Genomic DNA, 22,081 nt, shown 5'->3' with positions numbered 1-22,081 from the left:
TCTCAGACGGCATGTGTTTTTCAGTTTTTTTTGACGGAGCAGTTACAGAAAGGTGCTCTTGTTCATTTCAAAAGCGCCTCAGTTTAGGTCTCGCAAAACACAGTGGCTTAATAAGTCATTCAATAAAGCTGTCCAGTTAAGTTTTTATTGCCGGTCCAGACCTCAACAGCGGTTGGTTTTGTGACTCACTGACACAAGAAAACAAATGCAAGTTGCAGATTTTAGTCACTTTTGTTTTCCGGCTAAGTGAGGACTACTCATAACAAGCTCCTCGTTTTGCAAGAGGAAGTTTTGCCGTGAGTGCTTTCGTTTGTTGAGAATTATCTCTTCCAGCCAAGGTCTTCATGAGTATCTGTTTCTGGAGATTTTGTCTAACCTTCCATTAGGACTAAAACAAGCCCTCAGGTGGGCTGCTTGTTCCCTAATTCAACCAAGGCAGAGCAAATTAAGGCTCTAAAGAGTCTGTAGCTTCAGTTTCTTTATGTAAAAGCCACATGATACCATACCTTGATACCAGGGGCGTCCTGCTGGTTTGACACAATATACCAAATAAAAAAAACCATATTGCAGAAGGCAGTAATTCCTTCAAAGCTAAAGCCCTTGTTCATCCTTGTTCAGGATCACCTCATGATCTTGGATTCTGTTCACCTTCTCCCATTGGCCTGTCCTGTGTCTGGTTCGGCTGTTAAGGAAACCTCAAGGTTTCAGTAATGGGGTCTAATTTAGCCTGGACTTGTTGTTTCTGAAACTGAAAGACGGCAGAGAAACATGTAGAAACGACAACAAAAGGATTTACGTGTGTGTGACGTGTCAAAGTAATTTTTTCTGTCAAGTATAATAGTCCGATCAGCATCCAGGGTTGCCTCCAGTTATCTTTATGAGGTTTGCTTTGTTGTTGTGATAGATCTGCTCAGGCTTTGTTCTGGTTGAGATAAATAATAGCTTAGAGGCATGTTTAAATGGTTTTCTTTTTCTTCAAAATGGATATCATCTGGGGGTAGGGTAGACAGTTTGCTGATGGAGCAGATATGCACAGGAACAGGTTGGATGCTTTCCACGCTGATAATCGGGGATCAGAGAGGGAAGCAGCGCTCAGATGAGGAGTGTTTGATTATCAGCTGATGGGTCCTGAAGTGTGTTTTAGCTCCTCACAGAGAGTGCATCGGAGTGAAGGGAAGGTTCTTTGGGCACACGGGCTTTGTCAAAGTGCTAATTGCGGGTGTAATGAGACGGTGCTGCATGGGATTAGCCCCCTTTAGGGAAAAGCAAACATCAGAGGATTATTAAGTGTCGTACTTCATGCCTTTCATTCATAGGCAAACAGCATGTAACACAAACATCATTGTCAAAAGCATTGACATAGTGGTAGCCTTTTGCCTAACCAACATTCCAAAAGGTCAAAAGATTTTTGGGAAAAAAATCGTTTTCACTTTTGATTGATTCATCTATTAATCAATGAATGATAATCAAAATATTCAACCCACTAATGCAAAACAGAAAAGCAGTATAAGTAACTGGAAACAGTTGGATTTAATGGTTCGTAAATTATTACAGTCGTGGTTTCAGCACATGTTGTTGCATAAAGCAAGGACATTGTGTGGTTATTGCGTCTCTGCCTGTAGAAATATATTAAATTTACTCAACAGTGATTTCATGATTCACTTTCATTCATAGCGAATTATTTTCTCCTATTATGTAGCATGTTGATGAAAAAGAAAATCCAATGGAAAAAGATATCTCAAGGACATGTGGGTAAACACTTAGAGTATACTTAAGTGTGTCCAAGGCCAGTCTGGAGGATAGGTGAGAGGAGGGCAGGGGATGTAGAAGGTTGGTTTTCTTTTCCTCACGTGGACTTTCAGCGGCATGCTGAAGAACACTGCTGAAGGTGAATGGCATTCACGAGGGTAACGCCAGCGATTGATGGCTCCTCTGCTGTACCATCCTTTTGCGCGCTCTACCAGGACCTTATCCCCTCGGGTCCCACATGGGAAAGGCTTTTCTTTTTATTGCACCTGGGAGATGCATTAAGGGCCCAATGAACTTTGACCTTGGGCTTGATCACCCTGGCAACACGGAACAGGAACAATGGCCGAGCTTTAAGACAGCTCGGCTGCAATCCCTTAAACTCTCGTAAATGCTTGAATGTATATCTTTCAAAAGGCTGGAGTTTGTGGTGTCTTGTAAAGTCTGGAAGCACTTTCACTGATGTATCTGTGATAAATGAGAATTGTCCGTTCATGAAAATACTTCAGCTGTGCCCTTATCGGGGAGTTTGGTTACAATGGCAAATTTACACACCTTTGTTTCATTAGAACCTTGTCATTAAGCCTTTCTTTTATTAGCCTTATAGCAGTAAAAAAAAAAAAGCCCTCTTTCATTAGCGGACCATCTCAAAGGCTCGCCTTCATTAGCACAAGGTTGTAAATGCTGGATGCGATTTCATTAGCAGCCTATCTTTAATGAGGAAACCCCCAGCGTGTTTACACTGCTCTGATGCCCCATCATGGCCGTAAGGATAATGCTGATTGGCTGCCGTTGGGGGGAAACATTTTTGAGCTCGTCACACGAAGATTGGATCATACAGTTATTAAAGCCAATGAGATCCCCGCTGCTTGGAAGTGGGAAGCAAGATCAAACATTTCTGTAATCAAGGTCCTGCTAAAGTATATGGCCCGACACGTATTGATGTAGCGCGATAGAGATGATTTAATGACAAGACACGCACCAGCCTTACCACTCATGACAGAAGATCTCGAACCTGCACGTACACGTCCGAGTGTCTTCTGCACTTTCATCATTTACTTCAAGGCTTGAAAAGTAAAGCCCTTTACTGCAAATGATTTATGATGCCAACAGGAGGAAGACAAGTCCATGCCTCTCGAATCCATAGTTTTTCAAGCACGTTCACAATCTAACTGAATGTTTGATGAGTCATTTTTGGCCATTTGACTTCTCTGAAAATAACCAGTTTCCTGTTATTCACACATCTGTGCATTTTTTTTTACATTGCAAAATGGCAAAGGATTGCATTCCTTTTCCTGAGATACAGAGATCGTGTTCAGGGTCAAACTAATTTGTTCCTTTTTTTTCAGCTTTAGGTGAAATTCCAAGTGCTTGAACACCATACTTCTGCATTACTCTGTCCCGTGGGAACATTACTCTGGTGGATGGCTTGCAGCGTTGGGTTCTTTCTGTGGGGGAGCTGCTGTCTGCTTAGTTTACCCCTGATTTTGGAAAAGTCCAACTTGACTGGGGAGCCTGGGCTCATATATTAATGCCTTAATGATCAGTGACGTTGCTCAGAGCTCAGTACCATGTGTCATTGTTTGCCCTCCAACCCCTTTTTCACGACCAGGAATGTACTGGATTGCGGTAGATGGAGCAGGACTTTATTTGAATCAAAATTTTACAAGATTCTTTTTTCTCCTTGCCCAAAATACATCTCATAGCTTAGAGAATAACAAATCACCCTGTAGGATAATTGTAAAAGTTGATTTTGATGCCATTTTGTTGGCTCATTTTTATCTCAAAAGCTAGGAAAAGTTCTACGCGTGGCACATTATCGGACAACTTCACTATCACCATCTCCATCACGGCCATGGTGTTTCTGCATCGTAATAATGAGAGTAACATCATTTCTAATTTTGGCAGTCACACTCTCAATTGATACATTGCAGTCAAGCTAAGAGGAAAAACATGTTGGACTGTATTTTGGCGTGAACAAGTCCCCAATCTAATAAAATTGTATTCTAAACCTAATCAAACACACATAGTCCTGACTCATAACTTAAATTGCCGTTAAATTGTACTCATCTCCTTCCAGCATGCCTTTACTCTTCTTTCAGCTGACATTTTCCAACATCTGATAACAACAACAGCATCATTGTGCTCGGCGAACAATGAGATACTAACATGTTTATTTCTTGTTCAGCAAGACAGTCAAAATGCCCTCCTCATCTATTTGATTTAATTCATGATCCTCAGAATGATCTCGGTCTGTCTGCGTCTGCTCCTGCTGGTCCGGACTTGTTTCACCCCGTCAGTCCCTGCTTCATCCCGAATACTAATCAAAGCTTTGAAGAATGCGTCAGACATGAACTCGTCCTCCCCCCCCCTCACATCCATAACAGCGCATGCACATGGCACACACAATCACGCGTACACACCCTTATAAGCAGAGAGTATCAGCATCCCAGACGGGCTTATCATGGGGAACTAATTCAATATCCCTTTGCCTGTTTTAAATGTCATTCTCTGAGCTCATCCGGAGTGACATGTTCTTCATGGTGGCAATAAAGGGGCTTTATTGGGCTCAGAGCACAGTGACGGCGGGGGGGTGCTCCTCCGGCTGCTGCTCTTGATGTTTGCTGGAAATCTTAAAGGTCCTCATGAGGGATGAATAAAGTTTGGATTTGCCGTGATCTGCCAGTGCCGGTGAGATCCGCATGAGCTGCCCAGTCGATAAAGGCGGAGCGAATCCTGAAAGAGGAAGAGTAAAGTTCACGCAGAAGTTTTCACGTCGGCTCGAGACAACAGCGTCAACCGTGAAGTAAAATGCCACTCATATGGCACCTTAGGTCTGTAGTTATTAAGAGGCATTTGGCAGTTTAATAGGTTTATTTGTGAATGTTATTGTTTGATTTATGGTCTGTTTGGTTCCAACCTATTTTTTGCGTTCTACCTACGATTTTCAACATTTGAATGCTTCTATCCAAAAATAATTTCCACAAAAAAATTTCTATTTTGGGAATTTTACTGTAGCTCTTCCCGTTTGCTGGTTAATGTCAGTGACGAGTGAATTTCGGTCCAGAGGGGCTTCGGCCTATTCATTTGCTTCATTGTCCCGAATAATGACTTCCCTATTGAAAATGACCTCATTGACCCCAGAGAGAGACAGTAAGAAGTCTTCATCCTGCCCCTCGAGGCACCTCGGCCTGATCTGGCATTTAGCCCACACCGAGTTATTAGCCTTGTTCCCGTGCCAGACCTCTTTTCTCCCAGCCTTACCCAGTATTCTGCAGGGTCGGCCAACTTTCTGGAGCTTTCACCCTGGGTGCAGCCACCGAGCTGACCTGAGCAGGGAGCTGTTGTGGTGAAGAGGTTAGGCTGATCTAAACTGTAAATGTTAGAAGTGGGCTGGGTCTGACGGTGGCAAATTGCGCTTTTGTTTTTTTTTAAACTCATTTGCTCCTCACCCCCTGACCATTGAACAAAGGGCCCCTAAAGGCAAATTCTCAATTTTGGCTTTAGTTGGCCTTTGTTAAACCAGTGTTATACGCTCACCACAAAAATCCTCTTTCTTTTCAGTTTGTTCTTTATCTTTTCCTTCTTTGTCTTATTTTTCTTCCTCTCTTTTTTTACAGGGTTCCTGAAGCCCCAGTGCTCGTTGGCTCCTCCCATGCAGCGAGGTCGCTCAGGCGAGGCCTGTTCCTGTTTCAGCGGCATGTGTCCCCTCCATCAGCGTCGCCTGTCCACAGGTAACACTGACTGTGGAAACAAACCAGTTGCTACCTGCTTACTTGTCGGTTTTGTCGGACTGTCTAATAGTCCAGAATAACATCTTCTCTTATCTCATTGAATCTAATTATTTTCAAGACATCCAAGGCAAATCATATAATACATTTTGGGGCCCGGATTTAGTTTCATAGATTTATTTTCATTAGGTTCGGTTGAGATAATGGTCATATCTTGCCATTAAATGTGCATTTTCTATAAAGAAAAGGTCTTTCCTAACACAAAGAAGGGCCTTTGTTGGAACTCAAGTGTAGTAAGTATTGCTTGTTTCCACCACACAAACACACATGCTCACACCACTGCCTCCGGCATGGGGTGTGGCTGGGGGCCTCTTTGGAGGCCGCTACAATCTGGTTTTCATGCTCAATGGTGTCTTTGCATGTGGAGCCTCAGTGATGGACAAGTTAACAGAGGTGCTCTGAGATCAGCCTCAGCCACCCCCCCTCCCTCATGCACACACTCACATAGACAAGCTGGGCCTGACATCAGTGGATATTCTGATCTGTCTGCCTGGTGTGTGGCCAGTCAATACAGGGACAGAGATGCCTAGAACATGTGGTTTATGTTGGTACATTTATCACTCCATCCCCAAGGCTCGCTCCCTCTCTTCTGCTGTGTCAGTGCTGCCTGTGACCAGTTGAACTGCCTGTCATGTGAGGAGAGCGTGACTCGTTTGGCAAGACAAAGTCACATAAACATATAAACAGCTTCACGAGAGCAGCTGTTTCATTTTAGAGTTGGATACGTACATTTGCATTTCTATTTATGAAGTAGAACCTCACAGCACATGGAAGATGAAGTACGTGCAGGCTTGTTCTGATGTTCAGCGATCATTCTGAACAGTCTTTGCGTGTAATATATATAGAACATATTCTCGAGCCCCCTTCTTTTTTCCCCTTTTTGTCACAGAATACAGTACAATACAATTCAGTACAACCAAGTGCGTTTCCTATTTGTAATGTTTTGTGTTAGCTCAGGGTTCAGTCCATTTGTTTAATTTTGGGCAGCTCTACATATTAATCTATTTTCTGGTTTTGCTTGATTCAGTTCATCTCAACCCTACTTGAAGTGCTCGTAGCTGCATTAGTGGAATTTGCCGGGTGGAGTGGTGCATTGAATTTGAAAAGGTATAGATAAAAATTGTTAAATGCTCTGTGAAATCGTTGGCCTTCCCGTTGTCATTTGGTGATCTGTTTTTCAATCGAGGACAAACAAGGGACGTAATGTTCAGGAAATGGATGGGTACCTTTTTTTTCAGCAAAGTTGTGCATTTTTTCTTTAATACTGCTTTAAAAAGCACAGCTCTGTATCATAAGTTTCAGATAACAGCGGAAATAATAAAATCTGTTCAATCTACAGTATAATACAATCTGAATGTGATAAGCAAAGGGAGAATTCATGCGTGTTTGTTAGATCTGCCAAAGGGCATTTAAAAATAAAAGATGTAATTCAATTTTGCCAATATGATTACACTGATCAAATCTATAACTGCACAGATTTCCTTGTCTTTCTTTTTTGTTTTTGATTGTTGGGAAAGTTTTGCCCGCAAGAACCAGAAACACCAGCTGTCCTTAACGACCCCAGATGATGTCATTCTTTAAACAAAGAATGGAAACGTGAATGGGCAGTATACTGGTGAAATCATATTTGATTCCCAAACAATTTTGTTTCACTTTGCTAGGTTGTTTCTACACCAGAGAGTGAAAGTTCAGGACAGGACACTGACAGGGACATAATTCCTATCCGCTCCGGTGCTCTGACATCTCTGGAGAAACCAGCAGCTTGTACTCCTGCCTGATGTCTATAAAGAAAAAAAGTGTTGTCTTCCTGTATTTTTTCACTCTCTTAAGAGCAAATCGAAAATGTAAGTCCACATTTCATATTTTTATCTTCAGCAGATCAACGATTTTTTTTTCTCAGTGGAGGTGAGATGAGAACCAGCTACCCCCTCTTTCACAGGCAAATACTTTTTCATGGACAAGTTTCAGCATGATCCATGAGGTGCACCGTTTTCCACCAACCTCACCCCCATCTTTGTGTATTTTACAGGGCTATCTTGATTGATTGCAACATTTTTTACTGTCACAGCCTGCAGTAAGGGTGGACGTGTTTCCTGAACAATTAGGAGCATCTGGATCAGAAGTGTAGTCTCACTGAAGTGTGTCAAAGGTTTTCCTTTTTTGTGTTGTGGCTATTTTAAGCCCAGCACACTAGGATACAAGTTGTATGAGATTATTTTGTCTAGCACCGATTCAGGGGCAAGCGGAGAGGAGAGGAGGAGTAAAATTGTTGAAAAGTGGATTCTACTATCTTTTGTTGTTGTCGTTTCCCTACAGAAGATGTTAAACCAATTCAGTGGTGTGTTAAATGCTCCCTGAGCCGCCAAGAGCAGAGTGTGCTTCGAGAGAAATGAAGTTACTGCTAAAGAGGTTGGGCAGCCGCGCTGGAGTCTAAAGTTTATAGAGTCTGTAATAATCATGGGTCTAATTATGGAACGTGTTACTATAAATCCACCAGTGTCCCCATATCGTCTGATTGTCCTCCAATCTCAAAGTTCCAACCGCCCGACTACGGCCACAATGACAAGCTGCTGTGGGAGGTGCAAGGCATGTAGTGGCGACCGAGCAGGAGGTTTCTGGGAAGGTTTGCGAGCCTCGCCCGGGGAGCCGTATTCAGCAGCGATCCGTTGAACTCCAGGCCGCACACTGATGTGGCCAGGCTCCGGTTTCAGCGGTTTTACATTGTTTGGGCTTTTCAAAAACAAACTCTTACTGGAAAGGGACTGTGAGAACCGTAGCGTTCGGGACTCTGCTTTTCCGCAGGAACATTTAAAAAAAAAAAAAAAAAAAAAAAAAAGGCAATCATTTAGTTTATGAGAAAAAGGAGTCATGATGGGAAAAACGTTTTTTTGTTTTTTTTTCTTTTTTGGAATTGTGGTGTATGAGGTGAGAGAGAGGGAAAGCATAAAAGAGAGACAGCATTGAAAACAGGGCTTTTTGAAAACGGCCCTCACAATGCAGGCCTTGTGCTGTGATTTGGTCTGTCCTCACCGAGCTGAGCAGAGGAATGGAAAAGATTATCCGCAGGAATGTCTGGGGTGCCCTCAAACGGAGCGGGCCGCGTGACTGGCCAATGGGAGCGAGGCCTGCAGAGCGGCGGGCTAATTTTTTCCTGATGAACTCAGCCGCCTGCTCCACAATGCAGTCTGATTGCCAGGGCTGAACCCACATATGGTCTGTGTTTGGAGGGTCCAAATGACAGGACCAATTCTGCCTGCAGAGAAAAAGGGGGTGGGGGTGTTGGACGTAGATGATCATTACTGGCTCCCCCTCTTTTTATTTCATTAGCGTGCCGGAAACGCACCCGCATGACGATGGCCCCGCCCTTCGTTTCTCTCTACCTGCTGAGATTAACCAACCAGGTGCACTATTAGCTATTTGATTTATCACTCTTCATTGATTGTGTTTTGTTCAAGTACATTATACCCGAAGCCAAGCCACATTAGTGTTCACGGCAGTCCCACTTCATTACAGTGCCGAAGAATTATCTCACTGCCTCACAAATCCCGCCAATTAATTTGGAACCCATTTACTATTCAGAGTACTTGGATGGAGGCTCCATTGCTCCTCCACCTAGAACCGAGCCAGAGTAAACTACAGGGAAATGTAAGTGACGCAGCTCTGTGCAGGGAATGTGTGTGTGCAAGCTCATTGTTTTTCTGTGTGCAGCTTTTAGCATCAGCGCGGCAGTAAAAAAGCCATGTGGTGGGCCTCTGGACAGAGGCAGCATGTGTTTGTAGACCTTGTGGTCACGCACCAGGGTTTGGGGGAAGAAGCTGGGGTGGGGAGACGAAGGAGGCTAAAGAGAGAGAGGTAGGGGGGCGTGGAGTCGAAGTGGCTCCCGGCTCCTCATATTTCCCATCGTGGGGTCCTGCAGAGGTGAGGAGGGTCACAGAGAGGGAGCTCGTTAGCCTCAGTGTGCTCCATGCTCCCTGAGCTCTAATTGGCTGGCCGGAGTCAGTGCTCTCTCTGGCTGCTTCCTGTTGGGTCAGCAGCCAGAGGGGCCAGAGGACGCCAAGCTGCCGATTATAGGCCCTGGCCCCCACTTTTTCTGGACACACTACAGATTATTTTTAATACACAAACTTCACAACTATCCAGACTAATCTCAAGCAGCAGCAAGCTAGTCTCCACATTTTTGTAATGTTGTGGGTGTTTACTTGAGGCCAGAGTACTGGGGTTTGTCATAACTGGGATAAGAACTGTCAAACTGATCATTTAATTGGCTGCTTTAATTTATGTTGAACTTATCAGATACTGTGTGATATATTGGCTGTGGTTCCAAAGATATACAAATTCCTCTTGCTGCAGGATTTTGAAGGTCCTGGCATTTAAAGGCATTATGCATTTGTTGTAAAATTAATCGGGATGTGAAGTGAAATGATTTACTGTCGGATTAAGTCTGAAATCTATCCTGACTGACGGCAGCAAACATGAGAACAATGATGGCATCGTGAAATCTGACATCATTAGCATCCCTCCCCGTTCGGATAAATCACATAATTAGGAGGCTCATTTTTGAGAAATCAACCTCAAACTAGATGTTAGATGGTAGATGTTTTATAACATTAAAAAAAGATAGAGGAAAATGTTGCTTTTGTCCACTTTAACCAATTGATACAAACTTTTAAAGGGTAAATATGCCAAATTGCAATTAAATATGAAATTAGAGGTCTCAACTTTTTTCTGCATTAATTGAGTTCTTTTGCCACTTCTGGGAAGCACAGCACATTTTCAACACAACATCTGACACTTCGCCTTATTGTAAAGTAGGGCTGGGATGACAAACAGGAAGTGGTAGTGCCTGCGGAGGCTGAGAATAGCCCCTCTCACACAGAGACGCTGCATTAATGCCGCAGCGGCGGTTCGTCAACTCTCCGCCGTTGGTCATTCACACAGTGCAAAGCACCGCTGGAATAAAGACGAACCGGCATGTAATTCAGACAGAAAGCTGCGCTGCCGCTCCTAAAGAGACGTGACGGTACACGTCATGGTGATGACGTCGGGGTGTTTCCCAGGTGTCCCCCCTGTCAATCTAAACCCGCGGACCGTTAATAGTGAGTAGTGATTGATAACCCGGCCCCCTAAACATCCTGGAAGGTGAAAGAGTTACGTTTTTCGCGCTAAATTACATTATTACATGATCGCCATCAGTAAACAGGTCGCTGCGTGACTCTGACACTTGCTGGGGACGAGGCTGTTTTCTGGGTGAAAGTGAAGTCTCAGTCGGGAGGGCTGACCATTGCGGTGATTTCTATCAACACAACCATTTGAGTGAGTTAAAGGTTCTTGCCGGTGACAGACGCTGTTTTTCCGGCAGAAATGTGACGAAGAGTTGGTAGAACAGGCGGGAGAACAGATGCTGCTACGCCTACAACTGTGCTATTTTTTTCTTCAAATAAGTTACCAACGACAGTTACAGTTACTACGTTACTTTTGTTTGGTCATGTAACGTTAAATTAATCGTTAGATTAGTCGACTAATCGAAAAAATAATCGCTAGATTAATCGTTTGAAAAATAATCGTTTGGGACAGCTCTCTTGTAAAAAAGATATGATGAGTATTTTGGCAAACTGCCCCATGTTTACACATCCAGCATCCAGCCAGTACAACATTAGCATTTATTTGCAGTTGTATTTCTGGCTACTAGATGAACGTAAGTCTCATATTCACTCACATTTTAGCTCTGTATTTGGTCTCCAATAACTCCTTAGCTGCTGGATAATATACGATAAAAAGCTAGATTATGCTGTTAGCTAGTTTCTAACCTGGAGTATCTTTCATGTGGTGATGGGATGATGTTTATTGTCTATTGGGGTTAGCAGGAGCTTTTTGCTGGAAAAGGCCTCCTGGTGACCTGAAAGATGCTAAAATGATCTGTGGAGCTAAAGGGAACTGTTTCTCGGGTGAAAATTCTCTGTGACTCGTCAGTATGAGCAACGCCTTTTGCGTTAAACCTAGTCCGCTTATCCATTGTGGTTATGAGAGTAACTTTATGATCTTTGACAGACTGATACGGTTGACATTTTCCTTGTTAAATAACAGTAATTCTACAGTCTCTTTACATTTATGTCTATTTGTACTGCTCTCTGAGAACCACTGTGCTAGTCTTTTTATCTCATGTGGAATCACTCATTGCTCATTATATCTGTCCATCGTGTCTGCCAGTGGGATTCCCCCCAAAGTGACATGGCCTCTGGTGGCCAGCAGCCATGGCAGCATCAGCCAGGGTGCATCTGCAGAGATGGAGGTCTCCGTCCTGGCACAGAGTGACGGCAGCCATCCACGGCGGGTCACTCGAAATCAGAGCGACTAAGCCTTTGATAACTCTCTGAGCCTATAATCCCCACTAGCACCATCAGAGTGAAATGCTATCTCATTGTTACAGCTCAAACTCAGTGCAGAGCAAGGCGAGCAGTCAGCCAGGGACACGGGGGACATACAGGAAGTGGTCGTATCCCTGCTATCATGCAGTCATTGTCATCTCAGCGGTGTAATTGGGAGCGGTAGAGTTGAGGTTTGGGACTTGAATTTTTAACTATTCTCAAAGGCTATCATTATGAGTTTAAATTTGAATCGTGGCGTTGCAGAGGAAACAACATTTAAATTTAAATTATCAGGAGTACAGCATAATTTAATGCCTAATGAATTTGTGAGCTGAATACAAATTTGCCCATTGTTCCTTCTCCTTTTTAAAATCAGAGAGAGCCCTTTGTATTATTTCAAGCCAAAGAGCGTCGTTTTTGTTTTAAATTCATGTTCAGTCGCATCCTCGGTTATATTTAGCTTGTCGATAATGTATTCTCTCAGAGGCAGTTTACGCAGATGAGGTGAAATTTCCCTCTGCCACAGATTCCCTCTCTCCTCAGAGTTGATCCCGACCCGATGAGTGAAGTTTACAGTACAGAGTGTGAGGCTTTCCAACTGGAGGAGGAGGAAAAAAATGGCAAAAAGAAACCCTGCATGTTTTATTAACATCAATTAAACATGAATAAGCAAGTTCTCATTCTTCAGGCCCCATGTTGCCTAACACAGAACAGTATGTTAATCACAGTGTAGCAGGCTGGGCAAGCCGCTAAAATATATGGGCAAATTAAGGAATGGCATGAATACAAATGAATGTGTACGTCTTAACCCAGATATCTCAGCTCTGATTCTATCTCTGTTATTGCCAGCTGATGGACACATCAGGGACTGCGGCGGACCCTCCGGCTTTCCTGACTGCTTAAGCCTGATCCTGAGTGCCATGTTTATATCAGTGAGGGCTGACTAAGTGTTGAGGGGCACTGGCCTCCTCTAACCTCACGTAAACATTGGAGGATTGGGATACGAAAAAAGAAGTTGTACATGTGTCATCTTTGCAAAGGAACAGTTCAAGTGGCTCATGACACACTGCACCCCGCTGTGCAAACAAACAGTGGGAAATGTGTTCTTTGTGTGCAGAAAAAGTACACCGCAGGCAGGGATAAAGCTTGAAAATGAAGAAAACAAGTGATTAAGTCTCAGTGAAAATAACTGCCATGTGTGTTGTGATAGATGAACACGATGGAGAACAACAGTGCAAATAAGATGGGATTTTAAGAAATGCAATCGGTTACGGTGCCTCTTTTGTTTTTCCTCTTTTTCACTCAAATGATGGAGGATCCAAAAAGGTTTGAACATCTGGATCAGCTAACGGCAGCAGAGCCAGATATTTGGACAAGGCCAGACCAAAGGAAGAGGCCAATTTCTGTGATTTATTTATCGAGTCTTATTTTCTCCCGGAACCACGCATTTTCTGGTTGTTATGCTTTGCTTGCAACATCCGACGCTGCTTTGCTAACTATGAAAAAACAACAAAACAGGAATGCAGGAGCATTTTTCTTGGCTTTAGTAACTTGTCATGTCACTTCTGCAGTTCGGACATTGGGTCACGATGTTTGATTACGTGCCATTAGATGTTCTTACTCTCCTTTCGTTATGTTACCTTCCTCTAAACTGTAATGAGACTCCTCAGAATGCTACAGCAGAGTTCCTGCATCTCAGTCCACTTCGTGTTTGTTCAGTGGCCTGTGTGTTAAGTGGGTGGTGAGGGAGCTCAGGTGTCCTTTTAGAGTGGACTGGGAGCTTGATGCTGTCAGCGTCGGTTCTGGCTGTTCCCCTTCTCACTATGGTCAGTTGCCTCTGTGCCCGTCAATGGGAATTTGAAGGGCAACGGCAGCCACGCGTCATCAGACTGTGTGCGTCCCCCTGCCCCCTGAGGAGGAGAAATGGGGGAGAGAGAGGGAGAGAGAGAGAGAGATGTTGGGGGAATGGAGAGAGAGGAGAAAGGAGGGAGTGAAGGGAGGGAGGCTGTCGCTATTTTGATGCTAAAGTGATTCGACACGCTTGGCATTATAGCCAGCCGGGCGACGGGGGGAGAGAGAGGTAGCCCAACCGAGCGCTTGATCCGAATGTCACCGAAGCCGATCTCATGAAGTGGAAGGTCAGAAACATAGCACCTGCCACCTCAGCTCACGCAGACGCCGCCCTTGCACCTCTGCAAAGGGCGAACCAGGATTCGAGGAGGTTGTAGGGTTAAGGACAAAGGGCCGGAGAGGTCCGCGGAAGATGTGCGCACGAGTATGGGTTTGAGAGGGAGGCAGGGTGGCAGAGCCCTGACCTCCCTCCCAATGTCACATGTCTCTGCTGCACAGCAACAGGCCCACCCGAGTGTGCTAATGCAGGGCCAGTACATGCTGGGATGTGAGAGGTGGAAGTGGGGGAGAAGTGTTTGCAACTCCCACGTGCTTTCTCCTCAGAGAACTGCTTCTTGAGGGTGCACGGAGAAAGAGAGGGGGGAGCGATGGTAATGCGGTGGCTAATGGAAATATCTTGTTGAGACGCGGTGTTGGTCTGAGAAGCTGGCAGCCCTGGAGGAACAGACTGTGGCCGCTGTGGCGACACTAAAGCTTTAGCCCCTGTTTTACCAAACAAACAGGGCTACGATTGAGAAGCAGGAAGTCTCAAAGGCAGTGAAGTGAAGACTATAGTGCTTGTTCTTGGTAGCCCAAAAAACAGTTTAACACAATGTGGGTCCAGTTGTTTTCATTCTTAATGGTTATAGCATTTTACTCACCAGAGTAATTGCTGAGATCAGATAGTGGTGTGACACACAATCATTCAGGTTGTAAACAAGACAGTAGTTTAGCCTGAGTACCCAAGCCACTTGAATTGTTAATACAAAAATAATTATTATTATTCCACAAGAAAACTGTGTTTAAGCACAACTACACTCAAGTACTGTGGCCTGTAAACTCCAAAAGACTTCTCTAATAGACAGATGTGGTGATAATTTTAGCATTTGACTTCACTTTCTCTCCCGGATAAGCTCGGCTGATCTAGGAGTTTATTGAAAGTATGATCATCTGATAACCTGAGACTCCACATAGCTTTTTACAGTGACCCATCTGTGTAGTCGTCTCCAAAAACTGTTTGAAAAAGGGCAGGAATTAAAGAAAAAAAACACTTTTTGGCAGGTGATTAGTGATCAATTTACCTATCACCGTCGATCACTGGCTACCTTCAGCCAATCAGATCAAATTAAAGAATATTGATTAAAACTCTTTATGAGCAGCCATTACTGTTTTCAAACAGTAGCTTCTCTGTTCATCATCACACCTAAATCACACCTGTAGCTGCCAGTAGTTCCTAATAGGACTTAATTCAGTCCCAAGGTAAAATCATCTGACTGCTCAACAAGTGACCTGGCGAATACAATGTTTTGACTGCAGAAATGATGGCAAAATCTATTGCAATGAAGAGGTTGTGAAGACTGGACGGTTCTTTGATCCATCTTAATTTTGCCCGCCGGGGTACCTGGGGCGTTGGCGGGATAAATGTTGCAGAAAGTTGACCTTTAGTGTCTGCCCGTGCAGGCGGCTCAGTCGATGGGAGTGTGTGATAGAGTAAAGTCTGTGTGAAAGAGCGCTCCAAACGCCACAGGGGCATCATGTCCACAAGTCCATTACAGTCACTGACATTGAGCTAATTGACTAACATGGTTGTGCAGCTGCGGTGCCATGACTTTGAAAATGAGGATGGGGAAAGTAATATCCAGAGAGGGCGGTGAAGGCAGTAAGAGATTGTTGGGGGGGGGGGGGGGGGGGGCATAGTCAAAGTCGAAACTCATGGCTCAGCATTGACATATCTCTGGTTGTTATTTATCAGACCATTCTGGCTGTGTGGTTCAGTTAGCCGGACCTTTATGAATCATACTGATAAGATTTGCTGGTTCACAAACCTTTGAGGTGACTACAGGGACGGCATGATGTGAAATCAAAAAAAGAAAAGCTGAAGCCAGCTGAAGAGCATTCAAATCTGTCATTTTGATCACCGATGAGATGTTTAAGTCATGTAAGGATCTGCGGCTCTCCTCACTGTATCACCGTAACTTCCGCGTGTTTTGCCGGTGGTCAAAACAAGACAAAAACAAGCTATTTGAAGACATAACCTTCATGACAGCCTCCAGCTAACATTTCCCCCACGTGTTTTCTGACATTTCATGTATGTCACGGATGTGGATGCCGCTCACACTCACCTGCCTTACCTAACTCTCTTTCCCCCCCACGAGGCAGCAGGGGGCTCGTCCTGGAAGGAGTTAATCATTTACGTGACAGTTTTGCACTGAATATTATGAAACCGTCTAGAGGCTCTGGAACATTAAGTCCCCAACTGTTGATGCTCTTCAAGATCTCCTCTCCGGCAGAGACAACGGCATCAGGACAAGCGCTTGATGCCAGAGAGAAAAGCAGCCGCGGGCCTTTTGTGGTGGCTTTTTGTGGGCGCAAGCTACATGCATAAGTTCGAGCATGGGTGTGTAGGTGGTTGTGCCTTTGTGCTGAAATATGAAATGTATGCATACATCTGCGTACATATGTATCTATGTGTGTGTGTGTGTATGTATTTTGCATGTACCACACAGGTGAATGATTATGATGCACTGTACACCTCCCCTGGAGATGACTTGCGTTTGTCTTCTCCGCTGTGATTGTTTTCCATCCTCCTACGTAGAGAGACGGTCAGGGTGTGATTTTATAGAACAGCCATGTCAAAGACAGAATGGGCAGCAGCAGCTGCCTGTAAACCTAGCTGATTATGAGCATGTATTTGTGTTTATTTAACACCCTCCCTGCCATCTGCTCCGTGTATTGTGATACGCACAGGCAAGGCACGTGTGTACGAGCCTGATGATTACACAACAGCCGGGCCAGGCTTTTTTATGGTGGCAGCATCTCACCCGACACCAACCCGCCGCCAATTCTATTATTCAGACTTTGCTCGTTGGCAGAGTGCGCAAATTGAGACGCGACGAGCAGACAGACAGTATCAAGTGCCTAATACACATGTATCAACAGAAGGGGGGACTCAGAAATCCACCGCGCACACAGTCATATTTTCTGCCGATGTGCGTACAGGTGCAGCAATTAAGAGGGACGTGATTAACATGCGAACCGACTCAAACGCAGAGGATGATGTCTGTTGGCATCATTATGCTTAATACAACCCGAGATCTCTGTGTTTGTTTGTCTGCGATCCATCTGCCAGCCAAAGGTCACAGGGGTTAAAAGAGCATTTAGCGCTCACGGAAAAACAAACAACTCTATTACCGCTGATTGTACCCCGGTGTTATGTGGTAATTAAGCATTTGTTGATTTCTGCCTCTCGCTCTACCTGTCTGCATAATCATTATTTGTGAACTTTACACATTAAGCATGTGGGAGTATAGAAATGAATGCCCGAGCACAGCAGTGCTGCAGGTTACATAATGATCGTAACCTATTCTCTGAGCAGCATGCTAAAAACGGTATTTATAACACAGCTTAACAGCTCTGTGTTATCTGTCTGCATGAATTATCACTAGAGTCGGTGATACTTTATGAAGAGGCGAGCTGAGAAGTTGACTTTGGCCTGCTTTAATGGCTGGGAGGATGTCTGATCAATCTTTTATCTCTCAGAATGTACGTAATGTGTAACCGCTGTGTCGGCAAGCAGTATTTGTATGTCAGCAGAATTCAAAGAACTCTGCATAGACAACTTTGTTTTTGATAGTTATGTTCGATACAAGATATATATATATATATATATATATATATATACATATACATATATATATATATATATATATATATATATATATATATATATATATATATATATATATATATATATATATATATATATATATATATATATATATATATATATATATATATATATATATATATATATATATATACATACAGTATATGTCTGTAACATATTTTAAAATTGCCTAGTAGTTTTCAACAGTCAGATATACCGTGTGTCTTCTTTGTTTGTGCATATGTTTTACATAAAAGTTTTAGTAATAAGGCTAAATCAAAGGGAACGTCATCACGATTATGCAAGTGCACAGAGATGTATTCAGTGCTTATATTTCCTTTAAGGGGTTCTCAAGTTATGTAAAGATCCATAAGAGACAGATTTAAAAAAGGAAAAATCTGAATAAAAGGATCAGAAACTGGAAAGTCCTCTCGTTTAGTCTCATTTATGATCAAAATCAGTGCACATGAAATGAAATGCAATGAAATGTGCACAATATGCATCGTCTCTAAATCTGTAGTGTTTCCCAACATCCTACAATTTTGAGCTTTATATTACATTTGATTTGATTGAAAGTGGGTATATGAGTAATGGTTTGTCGATGGATTGATATTTGTTTAATGTCTGAAAGACATATGTTAATATAAAGTCTTTATACTTCACACTTTGGACATTACTTCACTCTTTGGACATTAAAGGATTAGTTCACCCATAAATAAAAAATCTGTCATTATCTGACAGAAAAGTTTCGTGAGCTATAAAACTTCACCCGACCCCATTGGCATGGGGGTGAGTAGATAATGACTGCATGTTTTTGGGTGCATTTATCCTTTAAAACTTGTGTTAAAAAAATTTGTGAACACAAAACGATGACTAAGTGATGTAGAACATGTTGACTAGACAGGATGACGGGCTGGGCACCGGGCCCTGGTGGTCATCCCCCACTTTGATCTCTTCTATCTCAATCCTTCTGTGACATGCTGTTGAAAGTAAGGCAAAAAAAAACCCAAAGTGCATTTATGAGTCTGAAAATCCAATTCTCCTGATACAGAAGATGATGGCTTTCCAGATTTGTGCTCTCTATCTGCTCGGCATGGGTCCCTAAGTCCCTGCAACAGAACTCAGCACAATAATATAGCTGTCAGATCAGAAACATGCTCCCATTGGTCGTTAAACATTCAAAAACAGAATGTGACAGATGTCAGGCCAGACAAAGCATTAATAACATATCAGAACAAGCAGGACCACATACTGTCTACATGACTGTCAATCATCAAAGCTCTTTCGCAATGAACTGTCAATGAAGTGAGTGACATGAAAGCACGGACTGCAGCATGTGAGAACGCCAAGAAATGTACAGAGTGTGCGCAATGCATTTCAGGTCTGGATGACATTAAAAACAGCAGGGGGAGTTTTCACAGCCTCTGCCATATCAAACATTGAAAGATTCCAGGGGAAAAAAACTCACAGAGCAACATACAGATTACTGGCAAGATAGATTTCACTGAATAAACAGGGAAAACCAAGTCCCGGCATAGACAAGAAAGGCTGCTTCAACTCACAACGAGATTTAGTTGTTGGTGTTGCAGGAGAAAGGGCTCTTCTTTATGTAGGATCTTTGTCAAATATTCTTCAAAGATGCAATAAGTGTGGAGCAGTGGCTTCAGGAGGAGAGGGTCTACATGAAAGTGACTGTAAACAAAATCACTCATGTTTTCTCCTCACCGGAGGCGTATGCTGACACTAATAAATCCTTCACGATGTTTTATCCCCCGCTTTCATACTGTACATCAGACTGCACTTAGAGTTGAAAGGGAGGAAACTGCTTGCATCAGTCAGACTAAGTCAGAGGAGGAGGAACGAGTGGGTGACTTCTGTCGAGTCTCATTAATTAATGTGGATGCCAATTTGTTACCCAAGGAAGTGTTGTGTGTGTTTTTACTACAAGCAGTACAGTGTTTCATTTCATGACTTGCATGCACTTACAGGATCTTACAGGACCCCCCCCCCCCCCCTTTTTTTTTTTTTTTTTTTTTTTTTTTTTTTTTACTTCCATATTAAACATTTGCAGCTTTGGTTAAAGTTGTAGAATGAGGCATTGAATGTCTGTCATCATATTTTATGACAACAGCAAACTGAGAAATATCTACGAACAAATGAACTAAATGATTTTAAGTATTTACTTAGATTGCATTAGAGCCTAAAGAGATATTTTGCTATTGTAGTTATGTAAGTTTGCAGTTACTCGTCATGTTTACTTCCATGTTCTATATTACAAATCCCTCAGCGCAGCAGACCAGGAAGACAAAGGGCCCTGCCTTCCTGTTTGTGTGCTGCCGGGAAGTGGAGGGGGAAGGCATGCCTAAGAAATGAGGGGAAATTAAAATCACACGCAGTCGGCATGACCATACAAACCTTTAATCATACATGACAAGAAACGTATTTACAGGTGAATTCCCAGTTCATGTCATGGATTTTATAGAGTAAAAGTTTGGCCCCTTGTTTTATTCATATCTTTTGTGAGTCTTTGTATTTGTATGAGCTTCACCAATGGCTTATTTTTGAACATTTTTGAACTTGAACTGATTGACACCAAGTCATTCTTTAAATTATCATAAGAAATCTTTTTTACTGACTGAAATTAAAAAAAAAATAATGTTGTTTTACTGTTTTGCAACCAAATCTGGATTCTGTGTAGTATTAATGTAGCTCTATCACATCTAGAATTCATTTGGTCCAGCATAAAATATTGAGAGCCGCAGACCTTGCTATAAATACACCTTCTAAGCTTAAAAACCCACAAGATATTTTGACTGTATATTTTCCCAAGAAGGGTTATTTTAATTTCCTTGAAATGTTTCATTGCATATACAGTAAATAAAGAAATCAAAGATGTTATGACACTCCAGCATAATTTAATATTTTTTTTAAATAGCTAACTTTTCAGGCGCTCAGTGGTTTGGTATCATAAGATATTTGTACTGTGTGGACTTCAAGGTTTCCTATCTTTTTTGATACCTATTGAACCGGGTGACTTGGTATGGACTGACCCTTTTACAGAAAGACTCAGAGTGTTGATTCGTCCCCTGCCACAACCTCGATGGAGCATGTTATAATGCTTTCACGTCTCCAAATGTCAGTGCTGAAGTCTGGAGTGGTTTGATATTCCTCCCCGGTTCTCCCTCATTGCTCTGAATTGCAGAGCAATTTCTCAGTTTCACTAAGAGGCCAGACAGCTGCTAATGATGCATCAATCAGACTATACTTCCCTCTCCTCTCTCTCCGGCTTTTATCTCTAGTTATATTTATAATTTATGGCAAAATAAAAAAAAAATGATTTGTGCGTTTCCATCAACTTTCTTTCATGTGACTATATTCCTACCTGATTTGGTGATAGTTAATTGAACACTAATAATTCCGATACAGAATCTGAGATGTCGGTCAGTGTTATGGCTTTTTATTGACTATGTGGCATTTCCACTCAGGGAAAATTGTGCATGAAAAGAAACATACTTTCTATTTCAAAAGAAACATACTTTCTATTTCAAAAGAAACATACTTTCTATTTCAGCTCGCCTCACATCCTCCCTTTCCTTCCCCTCTTACTCGTTGATTTCTCTCCCTGCGTCTGTTTTCTTCTCGCCGCTGTGACTCTCTTCCCCTTTTTCTCCATGCGATTAGTCCTGAGTCATGTTACGGCGGATGTGCTTCTCGGCCAACTAAGCCAATAAATAGGGTCTACGTGATTGATCCTTCTGCCTGTCTTGTTTACACAATGTGCGCTCGCCTGCGCCCAAAGGAGATGTTGACCTTTCACACACGGGGCGGCCCACCCTCTTTATCTCGCATCATTGTGCAGCTGAAGAGTCAATCGGAGCCGATCATGTGGGAAGGTTTCACTGAGGATAGAGGGGGGAAAAACACTCTGGTCTGTTAGAGTGGGGATGATGAGGAAACAAGGCATGTTTTCCTCTGATGTTCACGTCCATATAGTTTCATCGCCCCTGGTGGAGGGCTTATTGTTGTGGAAAGCTTGTGTGAGAGACAGAGGCGGTGTTATACAGCCACAGTCTCATGAATCAACTGCTCGGGTGATCTTACGACCCGGCGCTCCCCCCTGGTCAACCCAGGAGTTCAAAGGTTGTCTCTGAAGCTTGTCTCTAATCTGTGCTTCAGTATCATAGTGGGAAGGTGTGAACTGGCCCTCTATTGGCAGCAGACTGGATCATGTTGTTCTGCACTGTTGTGCTCTGTTAATGTAAAAAAGCATTGCTGTCTCTTTGCTTCGTTTACTGGTGTTCTTTAACTCGTGCTAAAACAAGTTGTGGCACTGTGATTTCAAATTTTCTAGATTTGTTTGCTCAAATGTGAGGTTTTTCTCTTTTTTTTCATCATTTATCTTT

General features: G+C 43.0%; 1 protein-coding gene across 4 annotated transcripts in view; it reads left to right on the top strand.

Annotated features, from left to right (window-relative positions):
- rxraa (retinoid X receptor, alpha a) overlaps window positions 1–22,081 on the top strand; it is a 112,670-nt gene that overhangs the window by 22,921 nt on the left and 67,668 nt on the right. For all 4 annotated transcript variants that reach the window (XM_030435070.1, XM_030435068.1, XM_030435071.1 and 1 more), the window contains exon 2: window positions 5,367–5,480. In XM_030435070.1, the coding sequence (XP_030290930.1) occupies window positions 5,367–5,480 (114 nt within the window). The remainder of the gene's footprint in view (window positions 1–5,366; window positions 5,481–22,081) is intronic.

This window comes from Sparus aurata, chromosome 12 (assembly GCF_900880675.1).
Source record: "Sparus aurata chromosome 12, fSpaAur1.1, whole genome shotgun sequence".
Taxonomy (NCBI): Eukaryota; Metazoa; Chordata; class Actinopteri; order Spariformes; family Sparidae; genus Sparus; species Sparus aurata.
Note: the sequence above shows the minus strand (reverse complement) of the source record. Positions and strands in the feature narration are given on the sequence as shown.